Raw genomic sequence first — 17,337 nt, forward strand, 5'->3', positions numbered from 1 at the left:
TGGACTGGGATCTATAGAAATACAGAAACGTGCCCAGGGGTTCATCTCCCTAATAACCATCATTCACATTTCTCAACCTCCCTACTGACCAGCCCCCATGTGAGAAGGACCTACAGTTACTGTTTATGACTATAATTAACTAGTACCTGGGACTAGTCAGTGGAGTTGGTTGCAACCTAATGCTAAGGATGTCAAAGTTGTCTCGGCCTCTGTTCCCAGCCAGTAAGTAATTCCCTGGCCTCGGGCCATACCCCTAATCTTGGTCAGCTGATTATGACAGACAGACAGCACAGTAAATAACACTATATATTAAGAAAACCCAAAGCATATGTATCAATGGTATATACCCAACAGCATCCTAGCAATGGAGAGTCTGTAGCAAGGGCATCCAATGTGAAGGTCAACACAGTCACTGTGACGTGTATATTTCTATTTTGTAAAGCATGATCTCTGGTGGTCATTTTTATCTTCCTAACTTATTGGAAAAGTCTCCTGTTTTGGAGACTCTTAGAAGCAGAATATTGAGATGCTGGAGAAGGTCACAGAGCCTTTGAAAAAAAATTTTTTTTTTTTTGAGACAGGGTCTTGCTCTGTCGCCCAAGGAGGAGTACAGAGGTGTGGTCACGGCTCACTGCAGCCTTGAACTCCTGGACTCAAGTGATCCTTTTGCCTCAGCCTCCCCATAGTTGAGACTACAGGCATGTGCCACTATGCCTGGCTCTTTTTTTTTTTTTTTTTTTTTGAGATGGAGTCTCGCTCTGTCACCCAGGCTGGAGTGCAGTGGCGTGATCTTGGCTCACTGCAACCTCCACCTCCCAGGTTCAAGAGATTCTCCTGCCTCAGCCTCCTGAGTAGCTGGGACTACAGGTGTGTGCCACCACATCCAGCTAATTTTTTTTTTTTTTTTTTTTTTAGTAGAGACAGGGTTTCACCGTGTTAGTCAGGATGGTCTCCAACTCCTGACTTCGTGATCCACCCAACTTGGCCTCCCAAAGTGCTGGGATTACAGGTGTGAGCCACCATGTCCAGCCACCTGGCTAATTTTTATTTATTTATTTATTTATTTATTTATTTATTTATTTTTGAGACGGAGACTTGCTCTGTCGCCAAGGCTGGAGTGCAGTGGTGCAATCTCAGCTCACTGCAACCTCCGCCTCCAGGGTTCAAGTGATACTGCTGCCTCAGCCTCCTGAGTAGCTGGGACTACAAGCACGTGCCACCACACTTGGCTTATTTTTTGTATTTTTAGTAGAGACGGGGTTTCACCGTGTTAGCCAGGATGGTCTCGATCTTTCGACCTCGTGATCTGTCCGCCTCAGCCTCCCAAAGTGTTGGGATTACAGGCGTGAGCCACTGCACCTGGCCTACACCTGGCTAATTTTTAAAAAATGTTTCTTCTGTAGAGACAGGGTCTCACTATGTTGACCAGGCTAGTTTCAAACTCCTGACCTCAAGCAAACCTGCCTCACCCTCCCAAAGTACTGGGATTACAGTTGTGAGCCACTGCGCCTGGCCTATAATTTGCTAAAGCTATACTTCTAAAGTTCTAACAGATGTTGCATACATGTCTGCTCCACATGTGTGCAACTTACCCATGGATCGCAACTCTGTTCTCAATGACAAAATCATAATATGGGTATGATCTGAAGGTAGAGGAGAACAGAGCTAGGACCACGAACCTTTTCCATCTAGCATGACATAGCTGGTTACTTCAAGGACCACTAGAGTTTACATAACTCAGCTATTACTTTAATGGGTAGATTGGGCAACTACCATGCTCTTAAATATGTTTAATGAACTCGCTTAAGAGGCCACAGCACAAAGATGATGAGAAGACAATACCCTAAGCAGACTATAAGTGACGAATTGCTGGCAAAAGCTGGAAGACCAGATACGACACAGTGACATGGATGGTCAGAAGATTATCAGATGTTCCCAGGGCATGGCCCACAGAGAGAAAAATCTATGCCGATCGTTTCCTCCAAATTCCTAGGCTGGGAGTTCCTCATTCTGAAGGTGTGGAAGGAAGCAAGAGTCCCAGTGTCCTGAGCAAAACCTTAAAAGTCTGGCCTGCACTTGAGACCCAGAAATACACATAAAGCTCCTCGAGGCATGAATAGGCAATAAGCACTTTCAGTTCCTCAAAAAGAAAGCTGCTGTGTAAATACGGGCTATTATTACTACTATGATTTCAAGATAAATACAGCTCTCCTTTGTGTTGCAAATGCTTTTTTATTGACATTTTGGCAGCAACATGGTAAAAGAAAAGCAGGTGATCTGATGCTTTGAAAGCTGTGACCCCATAGGTATGAAGGCAGTTTATCTAGGCAAGCTATAAGTGCTGTTTTATCAAATATTCCGATAGCAGGAAATACTAAGAAAGCCCTATAATTAACAGGCAGAGCCTGGCTTTCCTTTCTTGGCTTAGACGATTGTATTCACTTTAAATTTCATCCATTTGCCACTGGGTATGTTGCAATCTTGGAATCTCAGGACTAAGTCAACACAGCAACTAAAAGCTTGTTAAATGAGTAACCATATTAATGATGTCAATTCTTCTCCCAAGTTGGGGGAGCCCTTTCTTAACTGGTCAGCTGACCCTGGGGAGAACAGCACCTGAAGCACAACCCAGGAAAGAAAGGGTTGGCAAGGCGGTGACTGCGCCCTCTCTCTCCACACGCCACTTTCCCAGATTCCGGGACTTACATCAAAGAGACACAAGTTTCAGAGCTGGAGACAGGAACTCTTACCCATGTAGAGGATTCCATCTGAACTTCGGCACGGGGATGCCTGCACCAATTCTGGGATGGTAAAAGGAAGTTTCTTTAAAAAAAAAAAAAAAGAAAAAAGTTAACCAAGTCTTGTGCAATTATTACAATTTTACCAGGCAGTCTGTTTCTATTACCTAATTCTGCTAAAAAGAGAGAAGCACTTTGCAGATGGGAGCTTTCCTAACTGAATACCAAGGAGAAGGGGGCACCCTATGCTTCCACATCTACTTTGTTTTTATTTTTATTTTTTTGAGACAGGGTCTCATTCTGTCGCCCAGGCTGGAGTGCAGTGGCGCCATCTTGGCTCACTGCAACCTCTGCCTCCTGGGTTCAAGTGATTCTCCCACCTCAGCCTCCCAAGTAGCTGGGATTACAGGCATGTTGCCACTACACCCAGCTAATTTTCCACGTCTATTTTGACAAGCTCCCAGGTCCCTGAGCTCTGTAAACATCCACTCCTTTACTTGACACCATGTGCGGAGGCCCCTCAAGGTCTCCTGTCCAGGGTGCTTCCCAAGGGTGACACAAACCTTTTCTGAAAAGATTTATACAAATATGGAGAGTTATACATTCTTTGAAATTCTAAGAGTGGGAGAAAGAATTGTCCTGACTTGGAATACGGAGCCAGAGCTGGCTAGACGGAGTAAAATGACAGTGCTTTGTAGAGCCTCATCACGACATTGATGCTGAAGGGATGCACCAAGGTGCCAAGCTCAAGCTTCGACGGAAAGGAGAAGTCACCATTACAGGGGCAACACAAGAGTCTGAGGTGGAAAAGAGTTTTGATGTTTTCTTCAGTAAATAATTCACTATTGAAAAACAAGAAAAATTGAGACTTTTGGTTTTAAAGAGGAAGTTAAGATAGGCGCCAGGAAAAGAAACTCAAATGAATCCAAATGTTTCAACTGCATTTCATCATAAAACTGATTCTTCTGAGTCTACAGCTGACATCTGACGAGCCCTTTTGGTTAATGCTTGTTTCAGTATACTTTATTTTTAGAACATTCTGTGTTCTTGAAATTGTTCTATAGATACCTGCTTTTATAGAAACACCTCTACTGCATGGTCACCTTTTTCTCCAAGAAAGAAAACATTTCTCTCTAGCTTTAATAAGCAGAGCTTTGCATACTAAATAACTTGGATTTTCCCATCATCCCAACATTCAAACCAAGCCTCAGAGGAGGAAAAATGCTTCAGAGAGGCTGCAATGACTGGGTTTTGCCACGTGTTTCTGAGAATCAGAAAGGCACTGCAGATCTTCCAGTCTTCTGGAGTCCTGTGGTCTCTGCTGAGCACTGCCACGGGTGCCCTGATTCAAGGCCCGAGCTTGGGAAACATTGTTTCTGGAGCTGCTAAACCACAAGCCGGGAAGAAGCACAAGGGAGTGATGAAGGGCATCCTCTTTTTTTTTTGAGACGGAGTTTCGCTCTCGCCCAGGCTGGAGTGCAGTAGCACAATCTTGGCTCACTGCAAGCTCCGCCTCCTGGGTTCATGCCATTCTCCTGCCTCAGCCTCCCCAGTAGCTGGGACTACAGGCGCCTGCCACTGCGCCCGGCTAATTTTTTGTATTTTTTAGTAGAGACGGGGTTTCACCATGTTAGCCAGGATGGTCTCCGTCTCCTGACCTTGTGATCTGCCCGCCTCGGCCTCCCAAAGTGCTGGGATTACAGGTGTGAGCCACCATGCCCGGCTGGGCATCCTCTTTAAGAACCAACTCCAACACTAGAAGACTCGGCCCTGGACATATTCCTTCACTTCTCCATGCTGCTTCCACACCTCTAAAATGGGGATATCACCCACAGGGCTGCTGAGAGATTCCAATGAGATAACTTATACAACTCACTCACCCCAGTTTCTGGCAAACAAATTGCTTAAGAAATGGGGACTACAGAGCTGTGGAGAGAAACCAACGGAGAGCAGTGTTGAAGGTGAAATACACACAGCTCTATACAAGCTTGCCCTCCTCCCCTCTGTTTTGGTCACACGCATTCACAAAATAATTTTAAAATACCCAAGTTAAAGTCCACAATCCACTTATAGCCTAGACCAGTGGTTCTCATCCTCGGTTGCACATGAGAATTACTTGGAAGCTTTAAAAACTTCCTGCTGATGCATTATACGCAAACAGAAAAGCACTCATCATCACACAGCTCAGTCAATTTTCACAAAGTGAACATACCCACGTAACCAGCATCCAGGTGAAGAAACAGAAGCCCGCCTCCTCTCTTGCCCCCCTTTCGAACCATAACTCTCCAGGGTAAATATTATCCTAACTTCAAAACAGCAGAGACTCGTTTTTCCTGTTTTTGGCTTTACATAAGTGAATGGCAGTGTGTGACCTTTTTTGTCTGTCATGTTTTGCTCAACATCACGCTTGTGAGTCATCCGTGGTGTGTGTCGTCATAGACTGTTGGTCCTCAGCACCATGCATGCCTCTTCTAGAGTTTATTTTTCCACTCCACTGAGGATGTTATTTGGCCACCCTCTGCTTATTATAAATGGTGCTGCTGTACATTTGGGCACATGTCCATTGGTGAACAAATGTGCATTTCTTTTTTTTTTTTTTTTTTTGAGACGGAGTCTTGCTCTGTCGCCCAGGCTGGAGTGCAGTGGCGCGATCTTGGCTCACTGCAAGCCCCACCTCCCGGGTTCATGCCATTCTCCTGCCTCAGCCTCCCAAGCAGCTGGGACTACAGGCACCCGCCACTGCACCTGGCTAATTTTTTGTATTTTTAGTAGAGACGGGGTTTCACCGTGGTCTTGATCTCCTGACCTCGTGATCCGCCCGCTTCGGCCTCCCAAAGTGCTGGGATTACAGGTGTGAGCCACCGTGCCCAGCCACAAACGTGCATTTCTCTTGGGTCTGTAACCTAGAAGGGCATTACTGGGTCCTAAGGACTTTAGCACTTACTACCAAACAGTTTTCCAAGCCACTTGTGCCACCCTGCACTGCCGCCAGCAGTAGGTGAGAGTCCTGGTTGCTCCACATCACCAACACGTTTTCTTTTTCTACTTTCCTTGTTTTGGCCATTCTGGTGAGTAGCAGTATGGCACTGTGGCTTTAATTTGCATTTCTTAATGACTAATAAAATGGAACATCTTTTCATATGTTTATGACCATTTGGATATTCTCTTCTGTTATTCTTCCATTGGGCTGTCTTTTTTTAATGTACCATAGGATTTCTTCATATATTCTGAATATGAACTTTTGTTGGATGTGTATACTACAAATACTTTGTGGCCTCTTAATGAGGAAAAGTTCTTAATTTTAATATAATCAATATATTGATTTTTTCCTAAATTTATAGTGTTCTTTAATATCCTCTTAATAAATCTCTACTTACTCTAAGATCATGAAGATGGTTCCATTACTTTTTTTCTTAAAGCTTTATTATTTTGCATTTCACATTTAGATGTGTGATCTATCTGGAACTGATTTTATATGTGTTGTGGGGGGTAGGAGTCAAGACTTTTATTCCTATATGGATAGCCCAATTGACCTACACCACTTATTGCAAAAACACTGTAAGCTAGGTGGTGGTGGCTCACGCCTGTAATCCCAGCACTTTGGGAGGCCGAGGTGGGTGGATCGCTTGGGTCCAGAAGTTGGAGACCAGCCTAGGCAATATGATGAAACCCCATTTCTACCAAAAATACAAAAAATTAGCTGGGTGTGGAGATGTGCACTTGTGGTCCCAGCTACTCAAGAGGCTGAGGTGGGAGGCTGGCTTGAGCCTGTGAGACGGAGGTTGTAGTGAGCCAAGATTGTGCCACTGCATTCCAGCCTGGGTGACAAAGTGAGACCCCGTCTCAAAAGAAAAGAAAAGAAAAGAAAAAAGAGAAAAGACAGGACACTGCAGTGTCACCTTTGTCATAAAGCAGGTGACCTGATGTCACCTGATATGTGTGGGCCTGTTTCTAAATTCTCTTATCTGGGGAGCTTTTAAAAAGTCCTGATGACTTAGATCAATTAAATCGGGACCTTCTGGGATTGGGCCCTATGTTCTAGGTCCTAATACTGTTTTTTCGAATTCCAGGTTATTACAATGTATAATTAAGGCTGAAAACCACTGGTTTAGATTCTCAAATGGAGATGAGGGTAGAATATCACATGACTCCCCTAAGGAGTCATCGGAAGGTGGGGCAGGTGGAGACAGCATTTCAAACTATATCTCTCCCTCCTAAGGTGAGGGTCACCAGTTAAAGCAAACCCTGTTCCTAACATTATATCCTCCAGTGTATGGGCTGGGCCATGAGAACCCGCTGGTCTGCATCCGTGTTTCTGAACTCTGGCACCACATTTAAAAGCTCATTTAGAAAGCTCTCTGAAAAGAATGATGCCCAGGCTCCTCTCTAGACCACATGAATCAGAATCCCCAGGGGTTGTTTTTAAAAGCTCCAGGCAGGAGACACAGTAAGACACTGTGCAGACACACTTAAGGACCGGTGGTCTAGAACCCCTGGAATACAAAAGCAGCTAAATATACTCACCGTCAGGCCTTCATTATTCTTGCTTCCAAGCGTATACAGGCTGCCATCATTAGGATCTGGGAGAAAGGCAGGCCTAGAGATTAAATAATAAATATCAAGGATAAATTACAGCCCAGGGCATGGAACAACATATCAAAGCCATGCAAACCCATGATGGAGGAATAGAGAGTGGAGGGTGGTTGTGTGTAGGTGTGTAAGTGAGTATATAAGACAATTCCACTCACTACTCTCTCTCACTTCAACCACAGACAAATAAAATACCCCTATGGTGGTATACACCATCCTCGAGTGGAGAAAAGTGGCCTGAAAGGAAAAATCATACAAAACCATAGAAGACAAATCATCATTTGGTCAAAGCACTCTGGATGAAGGCAAAATATGTGAAAAGGACCCAGCAAGTCCACTTTTCAATTTCTACATCAATTGTATATAGAACTTCAGCCATTAACATTTAATAGCATGGCATGGTACACAAACAGGTAGAACAAATCTGCTTTTAGTTTTCAAGAGATATTGTTTGTTTAACTGGAGGCAATAAAAGCAGACTCTAACAGCTTGACATCAGAGAGAACACGCCAAGGGGACAGATCAAAGTCCCTCCATCAGTAGCTTCCCTTGAAGCAGATGTGAAGTGGTCTTTTGTCAAGTTAATCTGCTAAAGACTGAACTGTAACTACAGTCCCTCAGAAATCCTTGGCTGAATCGTTCCTTAGGTTGCGCCATCATTTAAGGCTCTTACAGGCGCTATCCAGCTTTTACCCCAACACACACTCTGTAGTAGCAGGTCACATTCACCGTTTTTCTCCATGATATGACACAGCAAAGAGGAAGAGGTCCAGTGCCCCTGAGGACTTTGGAAGTTTAAGTTCAAAGCTCAACTTGAGTTTCATCTCAAATAAGCCTTTTTAAAACCACTACCCTTCTCCCCCAGGAAACTGACCACCTCCTCCTCAACACAGGCTTTCATCATAGCACCTGCAAGACTTTATATGTCACTCATTGTTATTCCTCAAACTTACACATATATGCACTCCCAGCAACTGGCCTCATAAACACTGATTGAATGAATAAGACTGAATTAAAGGGAAGTACTGAGCAAATCAGAAAACTTACTCTTCCACATGTGTTGGGACCTGCAGAACTGGATCTGTGCAAAAGAACAACAAAGGCATCATCAGAAACATCCCAAAATGTCAAGATTCCCAGGGGCTTCCCAGGACCAGGTCAAGTTGTACCAGTAGTAACTTTCTCCCTCATGTTAACCTACATGGGCTAGTGTACATGAAGGTTATATGCACTTTTGCATCATCGTGCATATCTTTTAGAAAACATATCCACAATGATGCAAATGTAAGCTCTTGGATAGTCACTGAGGCTGGATAGAGAACTGAGACCGGAACAGAACTGCTTTCAAGAAACTTGCATGTAACTTGGGGGATGGATGCAGAAGGAAGAACCAGTCACCACACACAGTGGACAAGGGGTCAGAGCATCACTACCTGACACCTCAAGGACTTCTAAAACCGAAATCATTACCTTGTCCCATGCCTGGAGTAGCTCTACATATTCCCATTAGGAAAAGTAAAACTGGTTTAAGAACTGACTTCAATTGGCTAGTAAATGGACACACCTCTTTGGAGCAGCAATTCTAGAGCCTCCAAGTGTTCATTCCCTTTGGCCCCCCCATTGCATTTCTATAAAATCTAATTTAAAGATAATATAAACTACAGAAAATGGCTTTTGTACAAAGATGTGTACGTAGCAGCATTACAAATGACCTACCCAATAATATGGTTAAGTTATAGAATGTCCACTTGGCAAAAAATTAAGGCTTCTAAGAGGGCTAATAAAATTTTAAGACATATACAAACCTATGCTATTATGTTCAGGAGAAAAGATAACATTGTACATAGAATATTAATGCAACTACGGGGAAAGGCTTCAAGGTACCTAACTAGATGGAAAGATCAAAAATGCTAACTGTAAGTTATCCTTGTTGGAAATGCAACTCCCCCCAACCTTTTCTATATCTTAAAATTTCTGCAAGAGCAGGCATTACTTTTTAAATTGAGAACATGTTTTTTTCTCTAAGTCAATTTTACATTTGCAGCAATTAATGGCAGAATTTTCCCTCGCTAGATTTTCCTGGGCACAAAGCAAGAGGAAGCTCCTGATTCCAGGGGCAGACGGTGGTGGCAGTGAGAGTGCATGAACACTGGCACAGCAGTACTGTGTAGTGACAGATCTAAAAGTCCGCAGGCAGGAGACTCACAGCGATGAGGTACTTCCAGCAACCAAAACCCCACAGCCATGCTGTACACAACTTGAACTCTGGGGGCAAGAACAGCAAGTATTCTTATATGATTTTGTATGCAGAATTCCAGACTCTGTAGGCTCTGCTTATGGTGACAGACAGCTGTCCAATCCATCCAATTATTGGATGAAGGAAAATCTTTTAAGTCTTATCATACGTTGACTTTGCTTAAAAGCCCAGCTCCTATACAAAGGCATATGGTGTTCACAACAACAGAGGTACACACACCATATGTGGCCTGTGGGCAGCAAACAAACAATTCACTAAACCAAAAACACTTTAGGAAACAGGAAGAACTTTCAGTCAGTAAGCATATGTTTATCTTTCCCATTAATCACCTCTCGGTACACTCTCACAAACAGGCTGATGCAAGAGACAGGAAATAAAGGCACACCACACTCATCCCACTGAAACAAGCTAGTCAAGGTGCAATAACCCAGTTATTTTAACACCGACCTGAAGCCATGCAAGCCAAGAAGAGCAAGAATATCATATTCCGAAGAAAACACAGCAGTAAAATGGCATCTTTTTTGTTTGTTTCAGCCACTTAAAGGTATTACAGATAAACGCAGATTAAGAGGACATGGCCAAATTCCAGCAATTCACCAGAAATAAGACATGGAGACCAACATGATTTAAATTCCTATTCATAACCTGATCTTTACTGTACAGTGTTTGCTCAGTCTCACAGACTCGTCTTCAGATGCAGATTTTCCTGGTTTTCTACAGCTTATCCACTGGTCACCTGACACTGAGGCCTCAGGTCCCAAGATGTGCCCTGTATCAGGAAGGTTCCAGTTAAGATTCAGGACATCGGCAGGAGACAGGGGAAGATGCCTGGGACAACTACATTGGTGTTTAAGAACTGTGATTTTTTTTTTTCTAGGCTTAGGAGAAGACAAACTCCAGCAGGAGGACCTTACGGTCATCCTAGCATTTCCCATCCACTCAGTAAAATAAGCACCTGGAATAAGCCTCTTCAAAGTTGCAGGCCAGGTAAAGGCACAATCAATTATTAAGACAGTTCTGACAGAGGCAGACACACTGCTGCTTGGCTTCTGAAATGTAACAATGACCTAATTCTGTAAATGTTTTTCTTTAAGAATCATCTGAATTCAAGATTTGCTTTAAAATACTACAGAAAATAATTATATGGGGGCGGGGAGGGCAGATAAAACAAAAAGTGGCAGGCTGTTGATAACAGTTAACGATGAGAAATGGGAACACTGGAGTGTTATTTTACTACTCTCTGTACACAGGCTTAAATTTTTTCATATTAAAAAAGCTTAAAGAGAAAATTATCTTTGAAAAGTCAGCAAAAATAAAAACAAAGAGCATTATCTGAAAATGTGCAATAAAAGAGTAACATGAAAAAGTGGTTTTGATTTAATAATGAGAACTGCTATCAGGTAAGATTCTTGCTTTTAAAAAAAAAGTTTTCAGCCATGTGAAAAGAAACACTGTCCTACCTGTAGGGATGTAAACAAATACTGCTGTAAAATAAGCTACTATATATGGGGCCCGATAAGAATAAAAGCCAGTGTCACCAAGTTGTTTTACTTTCAGAAAAAAAAGTTGGGGGGCAGTTACTTCACAAGTATAAAAAGTGGCTGTTATGTAAGGTAAAGGTAAGGTTATCTGGTAAAGGTAGAGATATGGGAAAATATAGCTGAAATCAAGGTCTGGTCTCCCAGGATTAACACGGGAAAGAAACAAACCTGCTCACTGATCCCCTGGGAGCAGCCACTGGCCTCAACTCCACTCCCCGGCCCCCATCGTGTGTCCAGCTGAGGCCTGGAATGGCACAAGCTTTACACCTGCACGAACTGACATCCTGGGTGAGGTCACAAGATGCTCATTGCTAGGCTAATCCAAATCACCTCTTTAAGCTCAAATGACAAAACAGACATCCACATCTTTCCTTTGTCCAAGTTCATAAGGGTAAAGTTTTAAATATTTCTGTCCCCCAAAGCAGTGAATTTTTGTCCCCACTCCCTCCTCCACACAGGGAGGAACATTGCCAGCTTCTCCCTTCAGCCTTTCTTCTCACTCAGAGAGCACATGCCTCTTTATAACTTCCACCCTAACCACAGTGGGGTTCTAGGCTCCCCTCTCCCGGGTCCTCTCTCTGGATCAACTGGACACGCCCACTACTTCCCACCAACGCCTCAGCCTCTGCTTGCCCAAGTCACGCCGTCTGTCTTTTGCCTCAGACTGGCTTCTACTCCTGACTACCGTATTTTATTAACAGTGCCACCATTCTCCTAGAAGAGAGCCGTGACTCAAATGACACTGTTAACGCCTATTTCTCCCTAATACATGCTATCAGTTGCCAAACTCTGTGGTCTATTTCGATGCCAATCATAGTTCTGTGTCCTGTTCAACACCATTGGAACCTTTTGTCTCTCAAGCCTTCCCTCCTCTCCTAATCTGTGTGGCCTTTGGAATCAGACAAACCAAGGCGTAAATCCTGGCTCTGCCAATCACCAGCTGAGTGACCTTGGCAAAGTTACTTAAGCTCGCGGAGCCTCAATTTCCTCATCAGTAAGGAAAAAAAAATAGAGATAACATCAACCTCATGGGGCATCTCTATGTGGATTAAATGTTTGTCAAGACTGTAAGTCAGTGCCTTGACACTGAGTGATCTTTTTAAAGGTATAAATCAGATTAAGCTTCTCTGTCAAAATCCTTTGGTGGTTCCCCATCTCACTCAGTGAAGGCCAGTGTTTACACAATGGCTCATAAATCCCAAGCAGTCCCTCCCTTTCAACCTGTCACCCTTTAACAATCTCCCACTATTTCCCACACACTCCATTCCAGCCATGCCGGCCTCCAAGTATTCAACAAGCACTGCCAGGCCTGCCCCTGCCTCGGGACCCTTGCACTGGCTGTTCCTCTGCCTAGGTCTTTGATCAACTGTTGCCACCTCAGAGCGGTCTTCCATGATCACCTCCTACTGCCCAGGATTTCCAACCCTTCTTCCCTGCTTAATTTTTCTCCATGTCACTTACCATCTCTGTAGTTCTGTATATTTTATTGCTTACTTAATGCCCGACTCTGGCCACTGAGGATTGGGATTTATTTTTTGTTGTCTGCATCTTCCCAAGGATCTAAAACAATACCTGACACACAGGTGGTAACCAACGTATTTGCTGAATGTAGTAATTAAGTGTCATTACCTGTCTTAGTCTGTTTGTGTTCCTATAAAGGAATACCTGAGGCTGGGTAATTTATAAAGAAAAGAGGTTTATTTGGCTCACGTTCTGCAGGCTGTACAAGAAGCATGGCACTAGCATTTGCCTCTGATGAGGGCTTCTGGCTGCTTCCACTACTGGCAGAAGGCAAAGGGGAGCCAGAGTGTACAGAGATCACAGAGAAGCAGTGAGAGGGGAGAAGGTGCCAGGCTCTTTTTAACAACCACCTCTCACAGGAATTAATAGGGTGAGGACTCACTCACTACAGTGAGGACAGCGCCAAGCCATTCATGAGGGATCCACTCCCAAGACCCAAACACTTCCCATTAGGCTCCACCTCCATCACTGGGAATCAAATTTCAACATGAGGTTTGGAGGGTCAAATATTCAAACTAGAGCAGTTTCTTTCCTACTTCTGCTCTTGGCCAGCCTGGAAATCCATCGTTGATCACTTTTAATAATCCAGCAGATAAGCTCTACTCACCCTGAACCCAGGATCTGCATAGCAGTCCCTGTTCCTCCACCCAGGCTTCTGAGCACAGCTGTAGAAAACACTGTGATCATTTGTGGAGATACCATCATACATGGTACCTCCATGGTGTGGCCAGCTAGGCCCCTGCCACTAGGAGATCCTGGCTGACTCTGTTCTCGCCCTTGTAGCCGATATTTCAAACTACTCCTTGCCTCAAGGTCCCTATCTCTCCACAAATGACTCTGCCTTCTGTGTCACAGGGGAAATTAAGGGAGACTGAGTGAGCTTGCTGCAACTTCCTACCCTTTGCCTTCTACATTTGCCCAGCTCCACCCTTCCCTTCACATCTCTATAAAGGGACAATGCTTTTATCTTCACGCTCATAGATTTTTCACACTCACATCTAGATCCTGTCTCCAAGGATCTTCAACTCCTCCTTTGCCTATAAACACAAAAACCTCTTGGCTCTGCCCGCTCTTCTGCACTCTCCTTTTCCTCCAAAATGCATCCATTTTAAGTTTACAGTTCAATGAATCTTGAAAAACACACACACCCATGTAACTATCTTCACCATCAAGATACAGAACATTTCCATCACCCTAAAACATTTTTTCACATCCTTTTCGATTCAGTATTTCCAAATCTTGCTCCAGATAAGTACCAGTTCATTAGTTCATTTTGTTTGTTCTAAAATTTCACAAATGACCACGTCATAGATACTCATTTGTGCCTGGCCTCTTTATTTCACATAATGTCTTGGAAATTCATCCATATTGTTGTGTGTATCATAGTTCGCTCTTTTTTATTGCTGAATAGTATTCTACTGTAAGAATTTACCACAATCTGTTTACCTATTTACCTGCTGAGGGACATTTGAGTTGCTTCTATTTTTTTGGCTGGTGTGAATAAAGCTGCTGTGAACATTTGTGTACGAGTCTTTATTTGGACCTATTTTCATTTCTTTTTTTTCTTTTCTTTCCTTTTTTTTTTTTTTTTGAGATGGAGTCTTGCTCTGTCGCCCAGGCTGGAGTGCAGTGGCACAATCTCAGCTCACTACAACCTCCACCTCCTGAGTTCAAGTGACTCTCCTGCCTCAGCCTCCCGAGTAGCTGGGACTACAGGCATGTGCCACCACACCCAGCTAATTGTTGTACTTGTAGTAGAGACGGGGTTTCACCTACTGGTCAGGCTGGTCTTGAATTCCTGACCTCGTCGTGATTCACCCGCCGTGGCCTCCCAAAGTGCTGGGATTATAGGCGTGAGCCACCGTGCCCGGCCTATTTTCATTTCTTAAAACAAGGAGGGGGACTGGCTGCATCATATTGTTTACATTTGACAAAAAATTGACAAACAGTTTGCAAAAATGGTAGTACTGTTTTATATTTCCACCAGCAATGTATTAGAGATTCCTATGGAATTTTTAGAATGTTGATTCCTAGGTTCTTCCCCCAGGAAGCTGGCTTTGTAGGTAGAGACAAGGAATTTGCCTTTATAACCCAAGCTGGGTGATTGATCCATGTGGGGAAATTACACTGCTCCGAATCCTCTGTTCCACCTTCCTGCCTTCTTATCTTCCACCACTCACTGCCCTCTGGTCCCTACCCTCAGAATAAGATCAGAACTACCACTGCCAAGTTCCCCTGATCAAAACCAACACTTGCAAATCCTCCACATGGCATCTGAGGATGTTCTCCCTTGGACTCCTGACCCAGTCCCACTTGCAACTGCTATGGGTGTCTCAGCCCAAGGCCACACCCCCAGGACCTGCTCCTCAGTTCACATTCCCCAGATTGGCTGGTGGGTCCCACTTCTACCCAGTCACACAATCTAGAAACTCAGAAAGTCCCCAAACCAGTCCCTTTTAAGTGTACCTCTAGCAGTGACTGTAAATGTTTTGGGTTGGCCCTTTTGAAAAGTATTTAAGGGAGAGGGACGGGGATTACCCCACGTTGATCATTATTGAAGCTGGGTGCTGGGTCGATGGTTTCATGATACTACTCTCCTTACTTTGGGGTATGTATAAAGTTTTTATAAAATGAAAAGTTAAAAGAAAAAAAAAGCTGAAAACAGAAGCTATTTAAGGCAAACATCTGCAATAGGTTGGAAAGAATGGCCTGTTCCTCCTACTCTCACCTGTGGCATAATTCTGAAGAGCCTGCTCTTCCAATTGCACGGGGCACAGAGAGACTGAAGGGAAACCCATGTTAAGAGCATGAAGGACCCTGTCAGGACCATCTCAGCCTTCCCTAAACGCAGGGTTGGCAAAATTCGTGAGGGCCTGGAGAAAACATGGGGTGATAAGTCAGCTGAACAGAAAAATGTCTTTGACGCAATCAACCAAAATTTAAATAATTGTTTCAAACCAGACTTCGAGATTGACGGCCTCTCTCTGGAGGTAGCTCTGGGCAGACTTCCTTCCACGTAGGAAGAAATAAGATCCCTTTGATTATAGAAGCCACAAGAACAGGTTGCTCACTTGACTGGAGCTCAAGGAGCCTTGCAAGATCCTTCTCTTCTCTTTCCCAGATGAGTACGGGTATTTCCAGAACATACTGCTTTTGCTTTTCCGGTGGAATCTAGATGACCTCTGGCTTTACTGCCCTCCTCCACCTTGTTCTTTCTGACCCCATCTGACCACCCTTCTGACCCCCATAACGCAGCAATGGAAATCAGCTCTCTCTTCTGTACAGCTAAGATATCACCACACGGTTAGAAAGTCCCCAAACCAGTCCCTTCTAAGTGTACCCCTACCAGTGATTTTAAATGTTCTGGGTTGGTATTCAAAATACCTTTTGAAAGGTATTTAAGGACCCAGAGAGCAGAGATGAAGTCTCAACTGCTTTATAGCCTGTGTAATCCGCTACATGTACACACCCCCATTCCCCCCCGAGGAGGAAGAGGACTGACAACCCTGCTACTAGTAACTTTCTGTTGAGATGCACCAAACACATCTCAGAAACAACTGTCAGATATCTGCTTCAGCTGGGTTCTTTGTTAAGTGCCATGCAGGATAAAGAAGGGAGCTTATGGTTTGAGTTACAAAGCTAATATACGTGAACCATACATAACGAACTGTTAGAACATGGGGCATGCACCACAGGCTTTCTTAGGTGGGGACCGGAATACTCGGAGCAGAAAACCCTCATAAAGGCAGCCGGCCCCGAGCACAGGGATGACAAGACAACATGAGTGAAAAACTGTCACTGTGTTCGCGGTACAGAGGACGCAGGCTCAGCAAGTGTGACATGTTCCTCCTGAGGAACAACACAAATGAGGCTGGACTGCAGGCAGTGACACCATGGGGAAGAAAGCCTTGAAAACTTTGTGATGTGGAATGTTGGGCACTAGAGTCCAACTGGAAGCCTCTGAGAAAAAGAGGAATGTGGGCCAGGCACGGTGGCTTGGGCCTGTAATTCCAGCACTTTGGGAGGCCAAGGTGGGCAGATCACAAGGTCAGGAGATCGAGACCATCCTGGCTAACACGGTGAAACCTCGTCTCTACTAAAAAAAAAACTGGCTGGGCGTGGTGGCGGGCACCTGTAGTCCGAGCTACTCAGGAGGCTGAGGCAGGAGAATGGTGTGAACCTGGGAGGCGGAGCTTGCAGTGAGCCGAGATCGCGCCACTGCACCCCAACCTGGGCGACAGAGTGAGACTCCGTCTCAAAAAAAAAAAAAACAGGAATGTGACACAGGGTGAGCATCTCAAATCCGAAAATCCAAAATCTGAAATGTTCCAAAATCTGAAGCCTGAGCGCCAATGTGATGTGCAAAGGAAATACTCACTGGAACATTTTGGGTTTCAGATTTTCAGATTTGAGATGTTCAACTGGTAAATATAATGCAAATATTCCAAACCTAAAAAAATCCAAAATCAGAAACACTTCAGGGCTCAAGTATTTCGGGTAAGGGATACTCAACCTGTACAAGTCCTCTGAAGGCAAGTTAGACAGGCGGGCATTGAGGCACAAAATGAAGGAAAAAGGGAGAAGGAATCACAAAGGTGCTGCAACAGACAGACCCGAGCCGGGGAGGAGGGGAGTCAGAAACAGACAGGAGGGAAAAGAGTGTCAGCAAAACTGAGCCCTGTCTAGATAA

At 44.2% G+C, this 17,337-nt stretch overlaps 1 protein-coding gene across 1 annotated transcript in view; it reads right to left on the minus strand.

The window, feature by feature from the left end:
* Positions 1 to 17,337, minus strand: part of ERN1 (endoplasmic reticulum to nucleus signaling 1) — a 91,880-nt gene that overhangs the window by 33,329 nt on the left and 41,214 nt on the right. Inside the window, exons 3-5 of the mRNA XM_055255860.2 lie at positions 8,376 to 8,409; positions 7,263 to 7,335; positions 2,751 to 2,823 (exon numbers count right to left, since the gene is read on the minus strand). Of these exons, the coding sequence (XP_055111835.2) occupies positions 2,751 to 2,823; positions 7,263 to 7,335; positions 8,376 to 8,409 (180 nt within the window). The remainder of the gene's footprint in view (positions 1 to 2,750; positions 2,824 to 7,262; positions 7,336 to 8,375; positions 8,410 to 17,337) is intronic.

This window comes from Symphalangus syndactylus, chromosome 20, assembly GCF_028878055.3.
Source record: "Symphalangus syndactylus isolate Jambi chromosome 20, NHGRI_mSymSyn1-v2.1_pri, whole genome shotgun sequence".
Taxonomy (NCBI): domain Eukaryota; kingdom Metazoa; phylum Chordata; class Mammalia; order Primates; family Hylobatidae; genus Symphalangus; species Symphalangus syndactylus.